Genomic DNA, 21,098 nt, shown 5'->3' on the forward strand with positions numbered 1-21,098 from the left:
AGCCACAACCCTCTGAGTAAAGAAGTTCCCCCTCATGTTACCCCTAAACCTTTGTCCCTCAATTCTGAAGCTATGTCCCCTTGTTGGAATCTTCCCCACTCTCAAAGGGAAAAGCCTACCCACGTCAACTCTGTCCGTCCCTCTCAAAATTTTAAAAACCTCTATCAAGTCCCCCCTCAACCTTCTACACTCCAAAGAATAAAGACCCAACCTGTTCAACCTCTCTCTGTAGCCTAAGTGCTGAAACCCAGGCAACATTCTAGTAAATCTCCTCTGTACCCTCTCCATTTTGTCGACATCCTTCCTATAATTTGGCGACCAGAACTGCACACCATACTCCAGATTCGGCCTCACCAATGCCCTGTACAATTTCAACATTACATCCCAACTTCTATACTCGATGCTCTGATTTATAAAGGCAAGCATACCAAACGCCTTCTTCACCACCCTATCCACATGAGATTCCACCTTCAGGGAACAATGCACAGATATTCCCAGATCCCTCTGTTCCACTGCATTCCTCAATTCCCTACCATTTACCCTGTATGTCCTATTTTGATTTGTCCTACCAAAATGCAGCACCTCACACTTATCAGCATTAAACTCCATCTGCCATCTTTCAGCCCACCCTTCCAAAAGGCCCAAGTCTCTCTGTAGACTTTGAAAATCTACCTCACTATCAACTACTCCACCTATCTTAGTATCATCTGCATATTTACTAATCCAATTTGCCACACCATCATCCAGATCATTAATGTAAATGACAAACAACAGTGGACCCAACACAGATCCTTGGGGCACTCCACTAGACACTGGCCTCCAACCTGACATACAATTGTCAACTGTTACCCTCTGGTATCTCCCATTCAGCCATTGTTGAATCCATCTTGCAACCTCACTATTAATACCCAACGATTTAACCTTCTTAATCAACCTTCCATGTGGAACCTTGTCAAATGCCTTACTGAAGTCCATATAGACAACATCCACAGCCTTGCCCTTATCAATTTCCCTGGTAACCTCTTCAAAAAATTCAAGAAGATTAGTCAAACATGACCTTCCAGGCACAAATCCATGTTGACTGTTTCTAATCAGGCCTTGATTATCCAAATAATTATATATATTGTCCCTAAGTATCTTTTCCATTAATTTTCCCACCACAGATGTCAAACTAATAGGTCTATAATTGCTAGGTTTACTTTTAGAACATTTTTTAAACAAAGGCACAACATGCGCAATGCGCCAATCTTCCGGCACCATCCCTGTTTCTAATGACGTTTGAAATATTTCCGTCATAGCCCCTGCTATTTCTGCACTAACTTCCCTCAATGTCCTAGGGAATATCCTATCAGGACCTGGAGACTTATCCACTTTTATATTCTTCAAAAGTGTCCGTACCTCCTCTTCTTTAATCCTCCTAATTTCCATCACTACTCTACTTGTTTCGCTTACCTCACATAATTCAATATCCTTCTTTTCGGTAAATACCGAAGAAAAGAAATTGTTTAATATCTCCCCCATTTCTTCCGGCTCAGCACATAGCTGTCCACTCTGACTCTCTAATGGACCAATTTTATCCCTCACTATCCTTTTGCTATTGACATATCTGTAGAACCCCTTGGGGTTTACTTTTACATTACTTGCCAAAGCAGCCTCATATCTTTTTTTCGCTTTTCTAATTTCCTTTTTAAGATTCCTTTTACATTCTTTATATTCCTCAAGAACCTCATTTACTCCCTTCCGCTTATATTTATTGTATATCTCCCTCTTTTTCCGAACCAAGTGTCCAATTTCCCTGGAAAACCACGGCTCTTTCAAATTATTATTCTTTCCTTTCCACCGAACAGGGACATAAAGACTCTGTACTCTCAAAATTTCACCTTTAAATATCCTCCATTTCTCTATTATATCCTTTTCATAAAACAACAATTTCCATTTCACTCCTTTTAAATCCTTTCTCATCTCCTCAAAATTAGCCTTTCTCCAATCCAAAATCTCAACCCTTGGTCCAGATTTGACCTTTTCCATAATGATATTGAAACTAATGGCATTATGATCACTAGACCCAAAGTGCTCCTCAACACATACCTCCGTCACCTGACCCATCTCATTTCCTAACAGGAGGTCCAACACTGCCCCTTCTCTGGTAGGCACCTCTACGTATTGCTGCAAAAAACTATCCTGCACACATTTTACAAACTCCAAACCATCCAGCCCTTTAACAGAATGTGATTCCCAGTCTATATACGGAAAATTGAAATCACCCACAATCACCACTCTGTGCTTACTACTAATATCTGCTATCTCCTTACATATTTGCTCTTCCAATTCTCGTTCCCTATTTGGCGGTCTATAATACACCCCTATAAGTGTTGCTAAACCTTTCTCATTTCTGAGTTCCACCCAAACAGCCTCCTTAATCGAGCCTTCTAGTCTGTCCTGCCAAAGCACTGCTGTGATATCCTCCCTGACAAGCAATGCAACACCCCCACCTCTTGCCCCTCCGATTCTATCACATCTGAAACAATGAAATCCTGGAATATTTAATTGCCAATCGCAACCCTCCTGCAACCATGTTTCACTGATCGCCACAACATCATACTTCCAGATGTCAATCCAGGCTCTAAGCTCATCCACCTTTCTTACAATGCTCCTAGCATTAAAATATACACATTTAAGGGACCCATCATTTCTTATTCTCAGTTTATTTCTTTTCCCTTCTTTCTCTCCTACATATTGGGTCTGAGTGTTTCCCTTTTCTGCCTCCTGCCTCACACACTGCCTATTAGCTATCTGTGTTTGAGTCCCTCCCCCCCAACCGTACTAGTTTAAAGTCTCCGCAGTTATTTTAGCAAATCTCCCCGCCAGGATATTGGTTCCCCTCGGGTTCAGATGCAACCCGTCCTTTTTGTACAGGTCATACTTCCCCCAGAAGAGGTCCCAATGATCCAGAAACTTGAAACCCTGCTCCCTGCACCAGTTCCTCAGCCACGTATTTATCCTCCACCTCACTCCATTCCTATTCTCACTATCGCGTGGCACAGGCAGTAAGCCTGAGATTATTACTTTGGAAGTCCTTTTTTTTAACTCTCTTCCTAGCCCCCTGAATTCTCCTTTCAGGACCTCTTCCCTTACCCTACCTATATTGTTGGTACCTATATGTACCACGACCTCTGGCTCCTCTCCCTCCCCTTTCAGGATATCCTGGACACGCTCAGACACATCCCGGACACCGGCACCAGGGAGGCAAACCACCATCCGGGTCTCCCGACTGCGTCCACAGAAACGCCTATCTGACCCCCTCACTATAGAGTCCCCTATTACTACTGCTCTCCTCTTCCTTTCCCTACCCTTCTGAGCAACAGGGCCGGACTCCTTGCCAGAGGCCCGGGCACCGTCGTTGCCCCCAGGTAGGCTGTCCCCCCCAACAGTACTTAAACAGGAGTACTTATTTCCAAGGGATACAGCCACCGGGGTACTCCCTAGTCCCTGCCTCTGTTCCTTGCCCCCCCTAACAGTGACCCACTTGTCTACCTCCCGTGGTCTAGGAGTGACCACCTCCCTGTAACTCCTATCTATAACCTCCTCACTCTCCCTGATCAGACGGAGGTCATCAATCTGCCGCTCCAGGTTCCTAATACTGTCCCTTAGGAGCCCCATCTCGTCGCACCTGGCGCAGATGTGGATGTCTGGAAGACTATCAGACTCCCAGATTCCCCACATCTGACACCCAGAACAAAAAACTGCCCTGGCAGTCATACTCTCCAAACAAAGCCCCGCGCTCGGTTACTAAACCTACCGCCCGGCCGCTACTCCAACCGCTCCAACCGCCCACCCAAAAGAACTGAGTGATCTCCTGGGAGAGGCGAAAAACCGGATAAAAAATCCAGGCCAATTTGGGAAAAAATCCGGGAAATTCCTCTCCGACCCCAAGCTAGGCGATCGAAACTAGTCCGGGAGATCACACAGGTCTTACTCCTTACTATCCCCACACAATCCCCACACACTACTTCCCAAGCAACACAGCTTGGTGCTGCTTGGTGCTGCTTGCTGCTGCTTGCTGCTGCTGCTACTGCTGATTGCTGCTCTCCAAATGTCTCCAAATTTGAGGAAGGACATTCTTGCTATTGAGGGAGTGTAGCGTAGGTTCACTAGGTTAATTCCCGGAATGGCGGTACTGTCATATGTTGAAAGACTGGAGCAACTAGGCTTGTAAACACTGGAATTTAGAAGGAAGAGATGGGATCTTATTGAAACATATAAGATTATTAAGGGATTGGACGCACTAGAGGCAGGATACATGTTTCCGATGTCCGATGTTGGGGGTGTCCAGAAGCAGGGGCCACAGTTTAAGAATAAGGGGTAGGCCATTTAGAACAGAGACGAGGAAAAAGCTTTTCACTCAGAGTTCTGAATCTGTGGAATTCTCCGCCTCAGAAGGCAGTGGAGGCCAATTCTCTGGATGCGTTCAAGAGGGAGTTAGATAGAGCTCTTAATGATAGCGGAGCCAGGGGGTATGGGGAGAGGGCAGGAACGGGGTACTGATTGAGAATGATCAGCCATGATCACATGGAATGGCAGTGCTGGCTCAAAGGTCCGAATGGCCTCCGCCTACACCTATTGTCTATTGTCTATGTTTTGAAGAATAAATTATACAAAATTGAAATTCGTGTTCATGTGTTACATGAGAATTGGTAGTGTATTGTTAAGTAACTATAAGAGTGGGGTAATATATCAAACATATCACCAAAAACATCTGTTTGTTCTTCAACATTCGAACATGCAGTCTGCTAAAAATAGCTCCTTACTGACCTGCCCTGTTGTCCAACTATATTGGAAATCAATCAAAGTCACTTTGAAGGAAGGAGCTCTGAAATTCAATCAGGGCCTCATAGATATTCAGGGAACGCAACTACTTTGATGTGAATCATATTGAAGAACTTAGTTTATGCAGAAGTCAACTTCCTGAGGTCACACTGCAAAGTATGCAGAATGTGTTTTTGTGTTGCATTTTACTGAGAGTGAGCAAACTAATGTATCACCAATGATTGCCAGAGACTGAAGAAGGGTCTCAACCTGAAATATCGCCTATTCCTTTTCTCCAGAGATGCTGCCTGATCCATTGATTTATTCCAACATTTTGTGTTTATCTTCGGTGTAAACCAGCATCTGAAGTTCCTTCTTACACATTATATCACCAATGTTCTATTCTGCTTGCTCATCACTAGCACATTTTGATCACTAATTTTAACCCATAGCTATCTTAACTACACTTCTTCCCACCCTGTTTCCTGTAAAAAGTCTATCCCCTACTCCCAATTCCTCCATCTACGCTGCATCTGTGCCCAGGATGAGGTGTTCCATACCAGGGCATCAGAGATGTCCTCATTCTGTAGGGAACGGGGTTTTCCCTCTTCCATTATAGATGAGGCTCTCACTAGGGTCTCCTCTATATCCTGCAGCTCCGCTCTTGCTCCCCCTCTCCCCATTCATAACAAGGATAGAGTCCCCCCTGTCCTCACCTTCCACCCTATCAGCCGTCGCATGTAACAAATTATCCTCCAACATTTCCGCCACCTCCAACGGGATCCCACTACTGGCCACATCTTCCCATCTTTCTGCTTTCCGCAGAGACCGCTCCCTCTGTAACTCCCTGGTCCACTCGTCCCTTCCCACCCAAACCACCCTCTCCCCAGGTTCTTTCCCCTGCAACAGCAGGAGATGCAACACCTGTCCCTTTACCTCCCCACTCGACCTCATAAAGTCTTTGAGCTATTGTTTCCTTGGAAGGCTGATATGCCTAGATAAGCACATCATTTGTATAAAAAATTGTGCCTATTTGTTCAATAGAATTCAAAAGTTCTTAAGAGGGTTGGATGAAGATTGGAAACTTTTTGCTGTAGTGGTTGAAGCAGAAAAATGTAAACATTAAACATCATACATGCGAGGGTAAAATGACAATGATGTTTGAACAGAAGGCTGTGGAAGCCAAGTCAGTGGATATTTTTAAGGCAGGGATAGATAGCTTTTTGATTAGTACAAGTGTCAGAGGTTATGAGGAGAAGGCAGCAGAATGACGTTGGGAGGGAGAGATAGATCAGCCATGACTGAATGACGGAGTAGACTTGATGGGCCGAATGACCTAATTCTGCTCCGATCACTAATGATCTTATGTTATACATTTAAAAAATCCTTCCTTTCACCTCCTAATTATCTCAATATCAACAAATGTGCTTTTTTGTAATCACAGGATGGAATCCAATGATTGCTTCTAGTCGCCTATTTCATGTAATTTATTGTAAGACACTTTTATTTAAAATTGGCTCTTTATCCACTGATAGCACTAAGCTATTTGCTGAGCTATTATAGTCATACACCCTGGAAATGGACCCAGCTCCAAACCAACCGAGGTGCCCCTAAGCTCATCCCATTTGCCTGCATTTGACCAATATCCCTTTAAGCCTTTCCTATCCATGTACCTGTCCAAGCATCTTTAAAATTCTGTATTGCTGCCTCAAATACTTCCTCTGATAGCTCATTCCATTAACCTTCATTCCATTAATCCCCCACCCTCTGAGGGAAAAAGTTCCCACTCAAGTCCATAAACCTTGCACCTTTCACCTTAAATATATGTCCTCTTGCTTTTGATTCCCCAAATCCTGGGTAGAAGACTTATCTAAAAGCTCTGTTTGCTCTCTTAAGTGGCTATTGAATGTGCTAAGGTGCTATTTTGTGGAGAGTCATCCTTTGTGTCCTGATAAATGTATGTTGCTTAATCAACATGGCTAAAATAAATTATTCATTTTATAATTTTGCTGAATGTTATATCCAAATTAGTTGCTTTGATTCTCAATTTGCAATGGGAACTTCAATTAAAAACTACCTTTTAGGGCAAACTAAAACCAATGTGAAAGGTGGTATGTCATTACAAACCCTTCAATTTTAATCAGTAGACTTTGAATACACAATAGATTGGAAGCAATAGATTCTTGCATGGCAGTGCCTGATTGATTTTTGGCAAATAACATGTGTAGATAGGTTCAAAATGCTGAAGTAACTCAGCGGGACAGGCAGCATCTCTGGTAGAAGGAATGGGTGACGTTTAGGGTCAAGACCCTTCTTCAGACTGTGGAGAGTCAGAAGAAGGGTTTCGACCCGAAATGTCACCCATTCCTTCTATCCAGAGATGCTGCCTGTCTCACTGAGTTACTCCAGCGTTTTGTGTCTATCTTCAGTTTAAACCAGCATCTGCAGTTCCTTCCTACAACAATGAGTAGTTGGTGGTATCTGAGAGAGAGGGAGAGGGATGCACATGCACATTACAGGTTACACACTCCTTCTTCCCAATGGCAGGAGTGAATAGATGAATAGATACATGATAAGGGAATAAAGTTTAGTGCAAGTCAAAGCCAGCAAGTCCAATCAAGGATAGTCCGAGGGTCATCAAAGAGGTAGATAGTAGTTCAGCACTGCTCCCTGGTTGTGGTAGGATGATTCAGTTGCCTGATAACAGCTGGGAAGAAACTGTCACCGAATCTGGTGGTGGTGCATTTTCACACTTCTATACCTTTTGTCTGATGAGATATTGAAGAAGAGGAAGAGACTAAGGTGCGACTCATCTTTGATTATGCTGCTGGCCTTGCTGAGGCAGCGTGAGGTACAAATGGAGTCAGTGGAAGGGAGGTTGGTTTATGTAATGGTCTGGGCTGCATCTACAATTTGCTGCAATTTCTTATGTTCTTGGATCGAGCTGTTCCCAAACCTGATGAATCCTGATAAAATGCTTTCTATCTGTAGAACGGTTGAGAGTTAGTCATAGAGTGATACAGTGTGGAAACAGGGCCTTCGGCCCAACTCGCCCACACTGGCCTACAATGTCCCAGCTACACTCGTTATGCTTGCCTGCGCTTGGTCCATATCCCTCCAAACCTGTCCTATCCATGTACCTGTCTAACTGTTTCTTAAACGATGGGATAGTCCCATCCTATCCCTCAGAATACTCTCCAGTAACTTACCAACTAAAGATATTAAGGTCTCCGGCCTATAGTTCCCAGCATTTTCCCTGCAGCCCTTCTTAATAAAAGGTATAACATTTGTTGGTGAGAGTTGTAGATGACATGCCAAACTTCCCAAGCTTTCTAAGGATGCAGAGCCCATGATTAAATCACTCCTTAGATGTGCAAAAGCAAAGGTGAAATAAATGCTAAGAATTTTCCAACAAAAACCAAACAGGTTCTTGAATTTGCAAACAATCTGTTGGAGAGACTCAACTGATTGAGCAACATTTGTGGGGGGGGGTAAAGAATTTCCGACTTTTCAGGGCAAATTCTGCAGCGAAGCTGGTTCAGCAGATCAGAAACACTGACACTGACATATCTTGCCTGATCTGCTGAGTTCATCCAGTTTGTACTCCAGATCCCAGCTTATGCAGTGCCTTGGGATTCTACATCTTCATTGCTTATGCTCTACAATCTTTATATTAGTCAAGCTGCCTATTGCCCAATCTATTAAGATATTGTTGGGTTAACATTAAATGGTGTGCACATTGGATGCATCTCTTTTCATTAGCCATAACCAAGTGAAAGGGATAATTTATTTGGGTTCAATAAAATATAATGTTTTACAGTGAGCACTTTGAGGTGAGTATCAATACAGAATGAAATAGTCAATACTGATATTCGTTGAATAAAAATATTTTAAGATGGTGAAAGCCATAATGCCTGAGCCACAGTGAAGAAGGCACAGCAGAGACTCCACTTCCTGAGGATCCTCAGGAAGACCAACCTGCAGGAGAAGCTCATGATGTCCTTCTATCGCTGCTCCATCGAGAGTGTGCTGGCATACTGTATAACCACATGGTATGCCAGTTGCTCAGAAAAGGACAGGAAGGCCCTTCAGAGGGTCATCACGACGGCCCAGAAGATCATCGGCTGCTCACTGCCCTCCCTGGAGCACCTGTTCAGCCTACGCTGCCTCAGTAGAGCAGGCAAAATAATAAAAGATCCATCCCACCCCGGCCACCGTCTGTTTGTTCATCTGCCCTCTGGTCGACGTTTCAGGTCGATCAAATCCCGAACAAACAGACTTAAGAACAGTTTTTACCCCAGGGCCATACGAGAACTGAACACTACCTTCTGCACTAGGCAACACTGTTAAAACTTTTGTACTTAATATAATTGTATTTATTTGTTTTTGCATTTATTGCATATATGTTTTTACGCACCGTCAGGATTGGCTATTTTTTAATTTTGCTGTACTCGTTGCAATGACAATAAATGAATATTATTATTATTATTATTATTATTATTATTATTATTATTATTATTATTATTATTATTATTATTATTATTATTATTATTATTATTATTATTATTATTATTATTATTATTATGCCTATCTCAAATATTAGTCCAACTTAATCATAAATAGAAAGTGCCAAAAGCACTCAGCAGTTCAAACAACATCCACAAAGTGAGAAAAGGTCAATTTTTCATGCCAAGGATCCTTCAACAGAACTATAATAATGATTTTTTTAAAAAGTGGGCTTGATGTGTAGTGAGAGAGAATACAGAGGAATAGCCATATTTCCACAGGCTGCAACACGGCCAGACAGAAAATCAGGTGCAGTTCTTTGTGTTTGCATTCAGAATATTAGAGCAACATAACAGGTCGAAGACGGGGGCCAGTGTGGAAATTGGGGAATGAATTAAACTGATGGGTCCACTCTTTGGAACTCAGTCGAAGTGTTCTGCAAAGCTGTCACAAAATCTGAACCAGGTTTCTCCAATGTGGACAACACCCAAACTTTATGGCAATACAAGACAGTAATTTGGAAGAAGTACAGGTGTGTTGCTGCAGACTTAAATTTGAAGTTAACAGTTTTAAGTAATATTTTTTCAATGTCTCTAACTGCCAGTTTTAAAGTAATAATCACTTTGACACCTTTAGTCTGCATCCTGTCATAACTGTGATTTCTGCTCTCTCCATTACTCTTCCTCTCTGCCACTGAAAACACCTTCTTGTTTCAGTTTTCCAGTTCTGATGAGGATTTTAGTTCTGAAATCGTTTTGATGTTGTGTCCTGTTGAGTGATCCCAACATCTTGCGTTTTTTTGTCAGATTTCATAACTTTTACAATTAAAAATAATAATATTACAAAAATTCAAAAGTTCTTGGCAGTGTACAATTTTTGTTGTGCTGTAAAAAATAAGAGAGGCAAGCGTAATAATTCAAATACCCTTCGTGCAATACATTGTGCACAGCTGGGATTTCTTCCTAAACCAGATTTATATATATTTTTTCTTTTGCGCTGTTCATTTGCTTGTTAAACTAATCCCATTTCCATTTGGTGACATAAAATAAATTTTATTTTAAAGATATGACCAGCTGATACTTCATCCTACATTCTTGCTAGAGACAATCAAAGTTTTCAGAGCACACCTGGTACCATTGTAAAGTCCTCAATCAGAAAATGCTAAATTGTTAAACTTTGCCATCATTGTACCATATGGGGTCCAGTATTTTAATTTCAATCTCTTCTGGCAGCCTTGTAATCATATTAATCTTCCACCTCGACTAAATTCTTCTACCTTATTTAGTGGAGATTATAAGATTGATGTTTAGTGAGACTATAATTAAGAACATTGGTACTCAAGCCCTATTGTTAAACATTGATGTAACAGAGCAATGGAAAATTTAACTATGCTACAAAGATGGCTTTTTGAATTAGGTACTTCATTCACACACGTTTGTGAAGTATTATCCACACCAACTTTTGCCTAAAAAATAAATAAATAAAGGGCAGGGAAGGAAGGAAAGAATCCATGTAGGAGAGAATTGTCCATTGAACTCTTTTCCATAAATTACTATCTGCATGGTCTACTGATGGCCAAAAATAGGTTATGTTATCTGTGAAGGGATGAAAGGGAGAGAGAGCTTTGCTGGCTTGTGTGAAATGCTGATGACTTGGCGAATGTCCTGTCCTTGACAGGACTTGATTAGTTGGCCCACAAAAAAAACAAAAAATGGGTTGTGCTTTGGAAGAATAAGTGAACGAGACCTGAAAAAGGATTTTCTTGTGTACATCATAGGTTGGAAAAGTCATCAGTCTTATCCAAGCGGGTGATGCACTGCTGTTGTATAGACACCCTTAATTGTACATCACAGATGATGAGGGTGATAAATTCACCATAAAATTTGTCCTCTCCTGCTAATTCAATCGTGTTTTCTTATCAAATAAGTGCTATTCATTGTCATTATTGGAGTTAAAATTGTTAGTTACATTTCAAAAGCCATTGATTTGCTTAATGTTGTAGGAAATTGGAGAGCATACAAAATACTTTATTGCATCTTATATTCTTCCATCTCTAGTAGTGACAGCAGCTCTGAAGATCTTTGCCAGAAATTCCTGTCAATGCTTTGCACCCACATTTGCTGCCGCCCTACAAAAGATGTTCAGCCTCACCTCTTGCAGATCCTCTGGTGTCAACCTGCTGCGAAGTGCTGATTTAATCCACAAGTGCCACACAGACATAAATATCATCACATGAAATGGGTGGGATGCTGGAAAATGGAGGCAGTGCACAGAGCAAACTCCATCTATAAAACAGTTCAAAATAGCTACGTATCTTAGCGATCGTCAACTAACTTCAATCACTTTGAAAACATTCAACAATCGTTTGGAAAACCTAAAAAAAAAGACAAATATCAATATGCTCCTCGCTATAGCATGTAACGCAACAGGTTTAAGATTCAGATGCAACATTATTATAACAGAGCTAAGAGTGTTCTTTAGATGCAAGTTCACTAGGTAAAGTTCAAATGTAAAGTGACAAATTTTGTTTCACATGTACATAGTTTTACAAGCTTATTTTTGTGTTAGCTCCTATGTGTGGATGATGTTCTGCAAAACAATTACTACTTTATTCAACCCATTAATTAAAGAATTAGATATTTCTGTTGATGCTGGGTATCAGCTAGATTTGTTTGTAATTAAATTTCACATTGGAGTCATAGTCATAGAGTGATAGTGTGGAAACAAGCCCTTCGGCCCAACTTGCCCACACCTGCCAACAATGTCCCAGCTACACTAGTCCCACTTGCCTGCGCTTGGTCCATAGCCCTCTAAACCTATCCTATCCATGTACCTGTCTAACTGTTTCTTAGAGGATGGGATACTCCCAGCCTCAACTAACTCCTCTGGCAGCTTGTTCCTTACACCACCACCACCACCCTTTGTGTGAAAAAGTTACCCCTCTGATTCCAATTAAATCTTTTCCCCTTCACCTTGAACCTAGGTCCTCTGGTCCTTGATTCCCCTACTCTGGGCAAAAGACTGTGCATCCACCTGATCTATTCCTCTCATGATTTTGTCGACCTCTATAAGATCCCCCTTCATCTTCCTGCACTCCATCGAATAGAGACTCAGCCTACTCAACCTCTCCCTATAGCTCCCACTCTCTAGTCCTGGCAATGTCTTCCTAAATCTTTTCTGAACCCTTTCAAGCTTGACAATATCTTTCCTATAACATGGTGCCCAGGACTGAACACACAATTCTAAATGCGGTCTCACCAACGTCTTATACAACTGCAACATGACTTCCCAACTTCTATACGCAATACTCTGACTGATGAATGCCAAAGTGCCAAAAGCCTTTTTGACCACCTTATCTACCTGTGACTTGACCTTCAAGGAACCATGCACCTGTACTCCTAGATCCCTCTGCTCTACAATACTACCCAGAGGCCTACCATTTACCATGTAGGTCCTGCCCTTGTTCGACGTCCCAAGATGCAACACCTCACACTTCTCTATATAATTTCCATCAACCATTCCTCCGCCCACCTGGCCAATTGATCCAGATCCTGCTGCAATCTTTCACAACCATCTTCACTATCTGCAAAACCGCTCACTTTTGTATCATCAACAAACTTGCTAATCTTGCCCTGTATGTTCTCATCCAAATCATTGATGTAGATGACAAACAGTAACGGGGCCAGCACCGAAACTTTAGGCATGCCACTAGTCACAGGCCTCCAGTCCGAGAAGCAACCTTCCACCATCACCCTCTGCTTCTTTCCATGGAGCCAATTTGTTATCCATTTAGCTATCTTTCCTTGGATCCCATGCCATCTAACTGTCCAGAGCAGCCTACCATGCGGAACCTTGTCGAATGCCTTACTGAAATCCCTCTACACAACATCTGCAACTCTGCCCTCATCGACCTTTTTGGTCATGTCTTCAAAAAAATCAATCAGATTTGTGAGACACGACCTCCCATGCACAAAACCATGCTGACTATCCCTAATCAGGCCATTGCCATCCAAATGACGGTATAACCTATTCCTCAGAAAACTCTCTAGTATATTCTTGTGAGGAAACGAAACAGATTTTTACTTGACTAAAAGACCCAGAAACAAAAATCAGAAATTTTAGATTGTGAACTTAGAGTCATAGAGTCATGCAGTGTAAAAATAGGTCCTTTGGCCCAATTTGCCCACACCGACCAACATGTCCCATCTACACTAGTCCCATATCCCTCTAAACCTTTCCTATCCATGTCCAAATGTTTCTAAAGCATTTCTTAAACTACCTGCCTCAACTACCTCCTCTGGCAGCTTGTTGTTATTCGCCAGAAACTTAACTACATCACCTAAGTAAAAAGTGCAGGTACAGATCAGAAGCTGGATGTCTGGTGGCAAATGGTTCACCACCTGTAATTCTACCTACGTCAGATGTATGGTGCAACCTTTCCACTTGTCTGGATGAGTGCAGATTAAACAACACTCGAGGGTTGGCATCATCCAGGCAATGTATTTTATTTAATTGGTACCCCATCCAGCCCCTTGCACATTTAAACAAACCATGGCTGCACGATATATGAGCAACAAAATGCACTGTTATAACTTGCAATTAGCAGTACCTCTGTGATGTACTAGTTAAAATATCACAGTATGTTTATTTCCAGATGTCCATATTTGTGAATGAATTATTTATTTATATATATTCTTTAGGACAGGCATATAGATATGCAGGCAATGGAAGAATATGGGTTATGCACAGGTAGATAAGAGAAGGTCTTGGCACCATGTTCAGCACAGACACTGAGGGCCGAAGGGCCTGTTCATGTGATGTACTGTTCTATGTAAATTTTGAATTTCTCTGGGCAATCACACCTACTTGCATTGTGCAGTTGCAGACAAATTACAATGGATGTATTAGAAAGTGTGATAATGAAGTTTTGACTGGATTTACCTTGCCAATATCATATCAAATGTTTTAGTTACAAATTTGTTTTATTCTTCATCTATCTGAGATTAAAATCAGACCATGAAAATTGACTTTGCATGTGTGATCAAGGTTTTTCATGGGATATCCAGTGAGTTTATGTCCACAGCATATCATTCTCTGCAATTCAGGGGACAAGTGATCTATTGTATCTGATTCCCTGTGAATTGTTGGTGCAAGTGTGAGCTAACAGGAAAAGGATCATGAGGATTCAACCTTGATTAAACCTTGGAATTATATCAAATGGTCTTTATTTTTGGTTTCCGTTTTCTTGGCAGACTGAAATACATAATTTAGTTTATTTTAGAGATACAGCTTGGAAACGGGCCCTTCGACCCACCGAGTCCATGCCAACCATCGATCATCCATTCAAACCGCTTCCATCTTATCTCATTTGCGCATCCACTCTATATACCTGGGAGCAATTGTACAGAGGTCAATGAACCTACAATCTTGCATGGCATTGGGATGTGTGAGGAAACCAGAAACGTATGCTTCACAGTGACAACGTTCCATCTCCACACAGACCGCATCCGAGGTCAGGTCTGAACCCAGGTCTCTGGTGCTGTGAGGCAGCAGCTCCATTAGATACGCCATTATGCTGCCCTTAAGTATTCATAGTGTCCACTTTTATTGGCTGTCTAGCAAAGATCAACATTCTCTGGAATTCGATTAAATTCCTGTTTCACTCGCATACTATTGGATTATTCATTCAATATGTCACATGTGAATGAATCATTTTACATTCTCTCATTTCATGCTTGCATATTTGTTACATAACAAGTTGGTTTCCAGACGCTCACAGAGAAAGAACATACTCTAATGTTTAAAGGCTTATTGATGTCAGATTTGATCCATGGTGATTTCAGACTCAACCCTGAGCAGATGTTAATACTATTTAATTAGTGTTGCCTCCTGTTTGAAGGTGGCAATAGATTGTTGGAAACTGTTTTCTTGATTCCTGATACACAAAAAAGAGCCCAAAACATGATCTGATGCCACAGACAATTGTGCAGAAGTACCATTGAGTGTTTGCTTTCATTGACTGAAGGTCACGCTGGAGTTTAACAGCAAAATGAATTGTCAGCATGTTTTATTAAAACATTTGCAGGTATTTCTTTTATCTCAAGTCAAGTCAAGTCAAATTTATTTGTCACATACACATACACGATGTGCAGTGAAATGAAAGTGGCAATGCCTGCGGGTTGAATTCAGTGATCATAATTTGTGGGGTGCCTTTCACAGTGTATGATGTTTAACATTCAAGTCCCTGAAAACACCTCTACCTTTGATAACATTGGAATTATTTTACTTGATTTGTACTTCCTAAATTATTATTTGTTAAGATCTTGACAATATCTTTAACCGTGGTTAATTATTTTTCACTTGATTTCATTGATGAATGTTCTTGACCAATTGTGACCTTGGACTTTTCAACTCACAGATGTTGGCTCAGTGGAGGGCTTGGCATATCACAAAGCATGGGATGACCTTTACTGGACAAGTTCAACAACATCAACCATCACCAGGCATACGATTGACCAAAGCAGATTTGGAGCTATTGATCGAGAGATCATTGTTGCAATGTCTCCTGATGACCACCCTCATGTACTTGCATTGGATGAGTGCCACAAGTAAGAAGGTCATTTTTTTTATAGTTCATTAGATTCAATTTATTAGCTATTTCGGTACTTCACTGTTTTCTGATTATCCAGCACATTGTTAATAGCCTACAATTTCAAAGAAATTCATTCACTGTGTTACTGTTTATTAAATTTCACTTATCATGTGACAATTATAGTCTGAGCTGCTATTGCATTCTTGCATGAGAAAGCAAGCAATAATCCTGATGTCAGTAATTGAAAATGTTCAATATCGTTGCCTAGGATATTAGTGATGTTGAATTTGATAACAGTAATACCTAGAAATGGTGACTCTCTTCTCATTCCAAATGGTGTTGCCTAGCACTGTAATTCATCATTAATTAAACCAAATACTCCAGTTGTCCCTCCTGTATGCAAAAAAACGCTTCTTTGCTTAAAATGGAAAAAAAAATATGGATGCTGATAATCTGAAATAAAAATAGAAAATACTAAAAATGCTCCTAAGGGTCAACCAGCATCTGTGCAAGGTGAAATTTTACATGTTTAAGATAAAGTTCTTTGAAGTTCTGCCAAAAGGATTTTCAACCTGAAAAGTTAACGCTGTATCTCTTGCCACATTTACTGCCTGGTGTGCTCTTGCTGTCTTGAGTTATATATCTGTGCCTGTGGTTGTTTGTACACAAGTGAATGAACAGATTCTTTGCAAATGAATACATCTTTTTTCTATTTCTTTGTTTCTTCAAATGAACTGGCTAAAATCCAGAAATGCCTAGACCAATACTTGCATTCTTCTTCCTGTCCTGGGCCTCCTCCATTGTCAAAGTGAGGTCCAGCGTAAATTGGAGGAACAGCACCTCATATTTTGCTTGGGTAGTTCACACCCCAGCAGTATGAACATTGACTTCTCTAACTTCAGGTAGTTCCTGCTTTCCATCTCCATCCCCTCCCCCTTCCTAGTTCTCCCACTAGTCTTCCTGTCTCCAACTACATCCTATCTTTGTCCTGCTCCCTCCCCTGACATTGTCTGAAGAAGGGTCTTGACCAGAAACATCACCCATTCCTTCTCTCCAGAGATGCTACCTGACCCACTGAGTTACTCCAGCATTTTGTGTCCACCTTGCATTCCTCTGCTCTGCTGACATGTCTGCAAATTGCATTCTCACACTACTGATTAAACCTCATTCTTAAAAGAAATGTGGGGTTGTTAGCACTGTAAATTATGCAAAATGTCCCAACTGGAGAGATCACAGAGTTGACTCCTTCTTGCTAATGTATTTATAATCTAACATATGCTTTGGAAAATCACAAAGCAATAATTCAATTATAATGAGCTCTATTAGAAGGATTTCTAGAGCACTATGTAGTTTCGCAGTCAAATTACTGCAAGCTTCTTGGCACTCATTCAAGGGAAGCAAAGGTCACATTTGGGCAAGACTGCTCATTCTTGCTTTTGGATGCAATGCCTTTAGAATCATTCTGGGATGTGCAAAATCTTAGAAAGAAAATAACGTGATAGTTTGCTGAAGCATCTCCAATAATTAGAAATAATACGTGTCGAAATTATTGTTACGTTGCTTGTTTTGCATGTTCTTTTAAAATACAAATAACATTTTTAAAAATGCATTCAAACACATGGTAAGAACCTCTGGAGGGACGAACAGATGTCAGACCTAATAATTTTTCAAAGCAACATTGTTCTTATGGCCCCTCCTGCATCAATGAATTTAAAAGAACTAATTTTGATTTTCATTAGCATTTTTGTGGTAATCATGGTCACATATTGCCATATAATTTAAATGTCTTGCCAGCCATCAGTAAAGGCTAATTATTCATTGGGAATTGGTTCAATAACTTTATTCTCCTCCGACAATGCAATTCAAAGTTCAAACTTTGTTTCAAACTTAGTTAATTATTTTGCATCCAGCCCAACCATTTGCAGTGGATTGTACATAGAGATTACATAGTGGGGAACCATGATGGTATGAGAGGCCAACATAGTGAAGAGAACTTATGTTAGGAGACGCAATAAATAAATTTATCATGGTATTTAGATTCCACAGCATAGGAATGGAGATGGTGAGAAAAGAGGTTCCCTAGGAGACTGCATCCTACTGTATTAGGCAGTATTAGCTATAAGAGATGTTGACACTTTGGATGTTGACACTTCCATCTCTCGGTTAAAATACACTTTGGGGTTTGTAAACAAAGCTGAGGGCAATTACATTGATCAGGGAGCAATGACTTTTATTGTGCCAATTTGTTAGACAGACGGGAGAATGGTTTTCTAAATAGCTGGAACATAAGGTTAAATATAACTGGGTGAATAAAAAAACGAAAGACTACAGAGACACTCGTCAATGATGAATTATTTCAAAAATGTAGAATCCACATACAACCTTTGTGTTGTGAGAATGTAAGAATGCAGTGGGTGCTGCAAATCTTTGAAACACTTTGGGCTCTCTTACAGTGTTTCCTCGTGCATACTGTTAAGGTCCAGCTATTTAGAAAACCATTCTCCCATCTGTCTAACAAATTGGCACAATAAAAGTCACTGCTCCCTGATCAGTGTAATTGCCCTCAGCTTGTTTGAGAAACTCACTACCACTCTGAGATATTCTTTAGGTCTTATATGAGCTGTAATTAATAGGGCCACTCGGCCCCATGCAAACACCAGATTCAGGGTACAGATTAAATACAAAATTGCCTCTTACAGTAATCTTATATTAAATAAATTCCTTGAGGACATTGTTTATGTAGTACAAAATCTTTACCTGAATTTACTGGTAATGTTCACCATCACACATAATACTGTTGAAATTATGGTAGATCTATATGCCACTATTTTTGGTGCTCTAAAACCTTTCTGGGCCAGTTTTGGAGAAGATTGCTGTTGAATCTTTTTAATATTGTGCCAGATTTTAAGGCAGTGGATTAAAATATATTAAGTGTTTCATTTCCTGTTTGGTCATCCTTCAATTGATGGTCAGATGTTTTTAAACCATAGCAGAAACGCTAAAAATATATATAATATATTCCTTTATTCGTCCCATACCAGGGAAATTTACATATAAATGCCAATGTAAAACTGAGTGTAAGTATGATTTTACAGCAGATTAAAGACTGATCTCATATAACAAGTTTTTCACAACTGCAAAAAGAGAGACATTTCCAAAGTCAATTGCTTTTACAGTCCCAGCATGTTGCCAGACTGCTAACAGATTAGGCAACAAAAACTTTTTCTTTAAAAACAAAATCAATATGATTTTACAGCGTTTAATTTGATATATTTGGCTGCCTCTTGCATAATGCCAATAATTAAATGTCACAAAAATAATTTGAGTTTAAAAATACATTCATTCAATTTTCATTGCTTTCAGAGGAGGTTTAGTCAATAGACATGAAAATGGTTTTCCGTTACCCAAGTGGCAGCAGACTGACAGTGGATTTACATGCTCCCAATTTCCTTCCCTCAATCATATCTAGGCCTCTGTTACGTAATGATTCGGTTGAGGGTGTTAATGTTAAATATAAATGAAAAACGTGTTTAAATACCTTATTTGCATCCAAAGTTTTCCCGGGAAAAAAAAAATTGTCACTCAATATTAGTCTGGCTTATTTTAATAATGTATGAAGAATACATTTCATAGTTTTGTGACTCAATGGGAAATGTCCTGTGACCAAATATGTTCGATTCACATTTCTGTTGTGAGGCTTGCCACTTTAGTTTTCAATTATTTAGAACATAAAGCAGTACTGCAAAGAAACAAACCCTTTGGCCCGACATATCCTTGCCAACCATTATGCCTTATTAAAGTAATCCCATCTGCCAACATATGATTTATGTCCCTCCATCCCCTACTTGTTTATGTGACTGTCCAAATACCTCTTCACTTGCTTTCATATCTGCTTCCATCATTTCCCCTAGCAGTGAATTCCAGGCACCATCCACTCTGAGTAAACAAAACTTTACCTCACAAACCTCCTGTAAACTTTCCCCTCTCATCCTAAAGCTGTGCCTTCTGATATTTGACATTTCACCCTTGGGGGGAAAAGACTCTGACTGTCTATCCTAACTATGCATCTCATAATTTAATACACTTTCAGGTAGTTCCTCAATCCCGATGTGCCAGAGAAAACAATCCAGAGTGTCAACATCTCCTTATAGCTAATACTGCCTAAGGAGCCTCTTTCTTACTCTCTGCAAACCCTTCACACCCTTCCTGCAATGTGGCTACACATAATATTCCAAATGTGGCCTATCAAACGTTTTATGCAGCTGTAATATGACTTGCCAACTTTTGTACTCAACACCCAAACTGCCAAAGGGAAGTATGTCAGATGCCTTCTTTGCCACCTGACGTGACTAGTGTGTCCACTTTCAGGGAGCTATGGAGTTGCACCCCAATATCCCTCTGTATATCAATGCTCCTTAGGTATAGTTCTTATGGTATAGAGGAACTATGGTATAGTTTCCTCTTACATTTGACCACCTCCCCCCAACATGTAACACCTCACACTTGTTTGGATTAATATCCATATACTATTTCTCTACCCATATTTTAAACATTTGTAATCTGCATCCATTGACAACTTTCCTCAATATCCATAACTTCACCATTTTTTGCACTATTTGTAAACTTACGAATAAGCCCACTTATGTTTAGAAATACACCCATGTTTTCGTCCAAGTCATTTATATATCGCACACAGCAGAGTCAGCACTAATCGCTGTGGAACATAAATGGTCACAAAACACTGGTCAGAATAACACCAGTGCACCACTACCCTCTCTGTCTTTTATGACCAACCCAATATTTAATTTGATCTACCAAGTCTCTGGGGATTCATCCGTGGAGGCCTTTATCTTCTGGATCAGCCTACCATGAGAGACAGTGTCAACTGTTTTACTAAAGAGCACTTAGACAACATCCAGGTGAGGCAGAGGTTCACCTGCACCTCCTCCAACCTCACCTATTGTATCCAGATGTCAACTTATCTACATCGGTGAGACCAAACGCAGGCTCGGCGATTGTTTCGCTCAACACCTCCGCTCAGTCCGCCTTAACCAACCTGATCTCCTGGTGGCTCAGCACTTCAACTCCCCCTCCCACTCCCAGTCTGACCTTTCTGACATGGGCCTCCTCCAGTGTCATAGTGAGGCCCACCGCAAATTGGAGGAACAGCACCTCATATTTCGCTTGGGCAGCT

The 21,098-nt window shown here is 40.7% G+C and overlaps 1 protein-coding gene across 1 annotated transcript in view; it reads left to right on the top strand.

Annotated features, from left to right (window-relative positions):
• The window catches only part of LOC144595762 (low-density lipoprotein receptor-related protein 1-like), a 1,259,652-nt gene that overhangs the window by 1,013,510 nt on the left and 225,044 nt on the right, over nucleotides 1-21,098 (top strand). Inside the window, exon 42 of the mRNA XM_078403382.1 lies at nucleotides 15,731-15,920. Within this exon, the coding sequence (XP_078259508.1) occupies nucleotides 15,731-15,920 (190 nt within the window). The remainder of the gene's footprint in view (nucleotides 1-15,730; nucleotides 15,921-21,098) is intronic.

The sequence above is a fragment of the Rhinoraja longicauda genome, chromosome 8 (assembly GCF_053455715.1).
Source record: "Rhinoraja longicauda isolate Sanriku21f chromosome 8, sRhiLon1.1, whole genome shotgun sequence".
In the NCBI taxonomy this organism is placed as follows: Eukaryota; Metazoa; Chordata; class Chondrichthyes; order Rajiformes; family Arhynchobatidae; genus Rhinoraja; species Rhinoraja longicauda.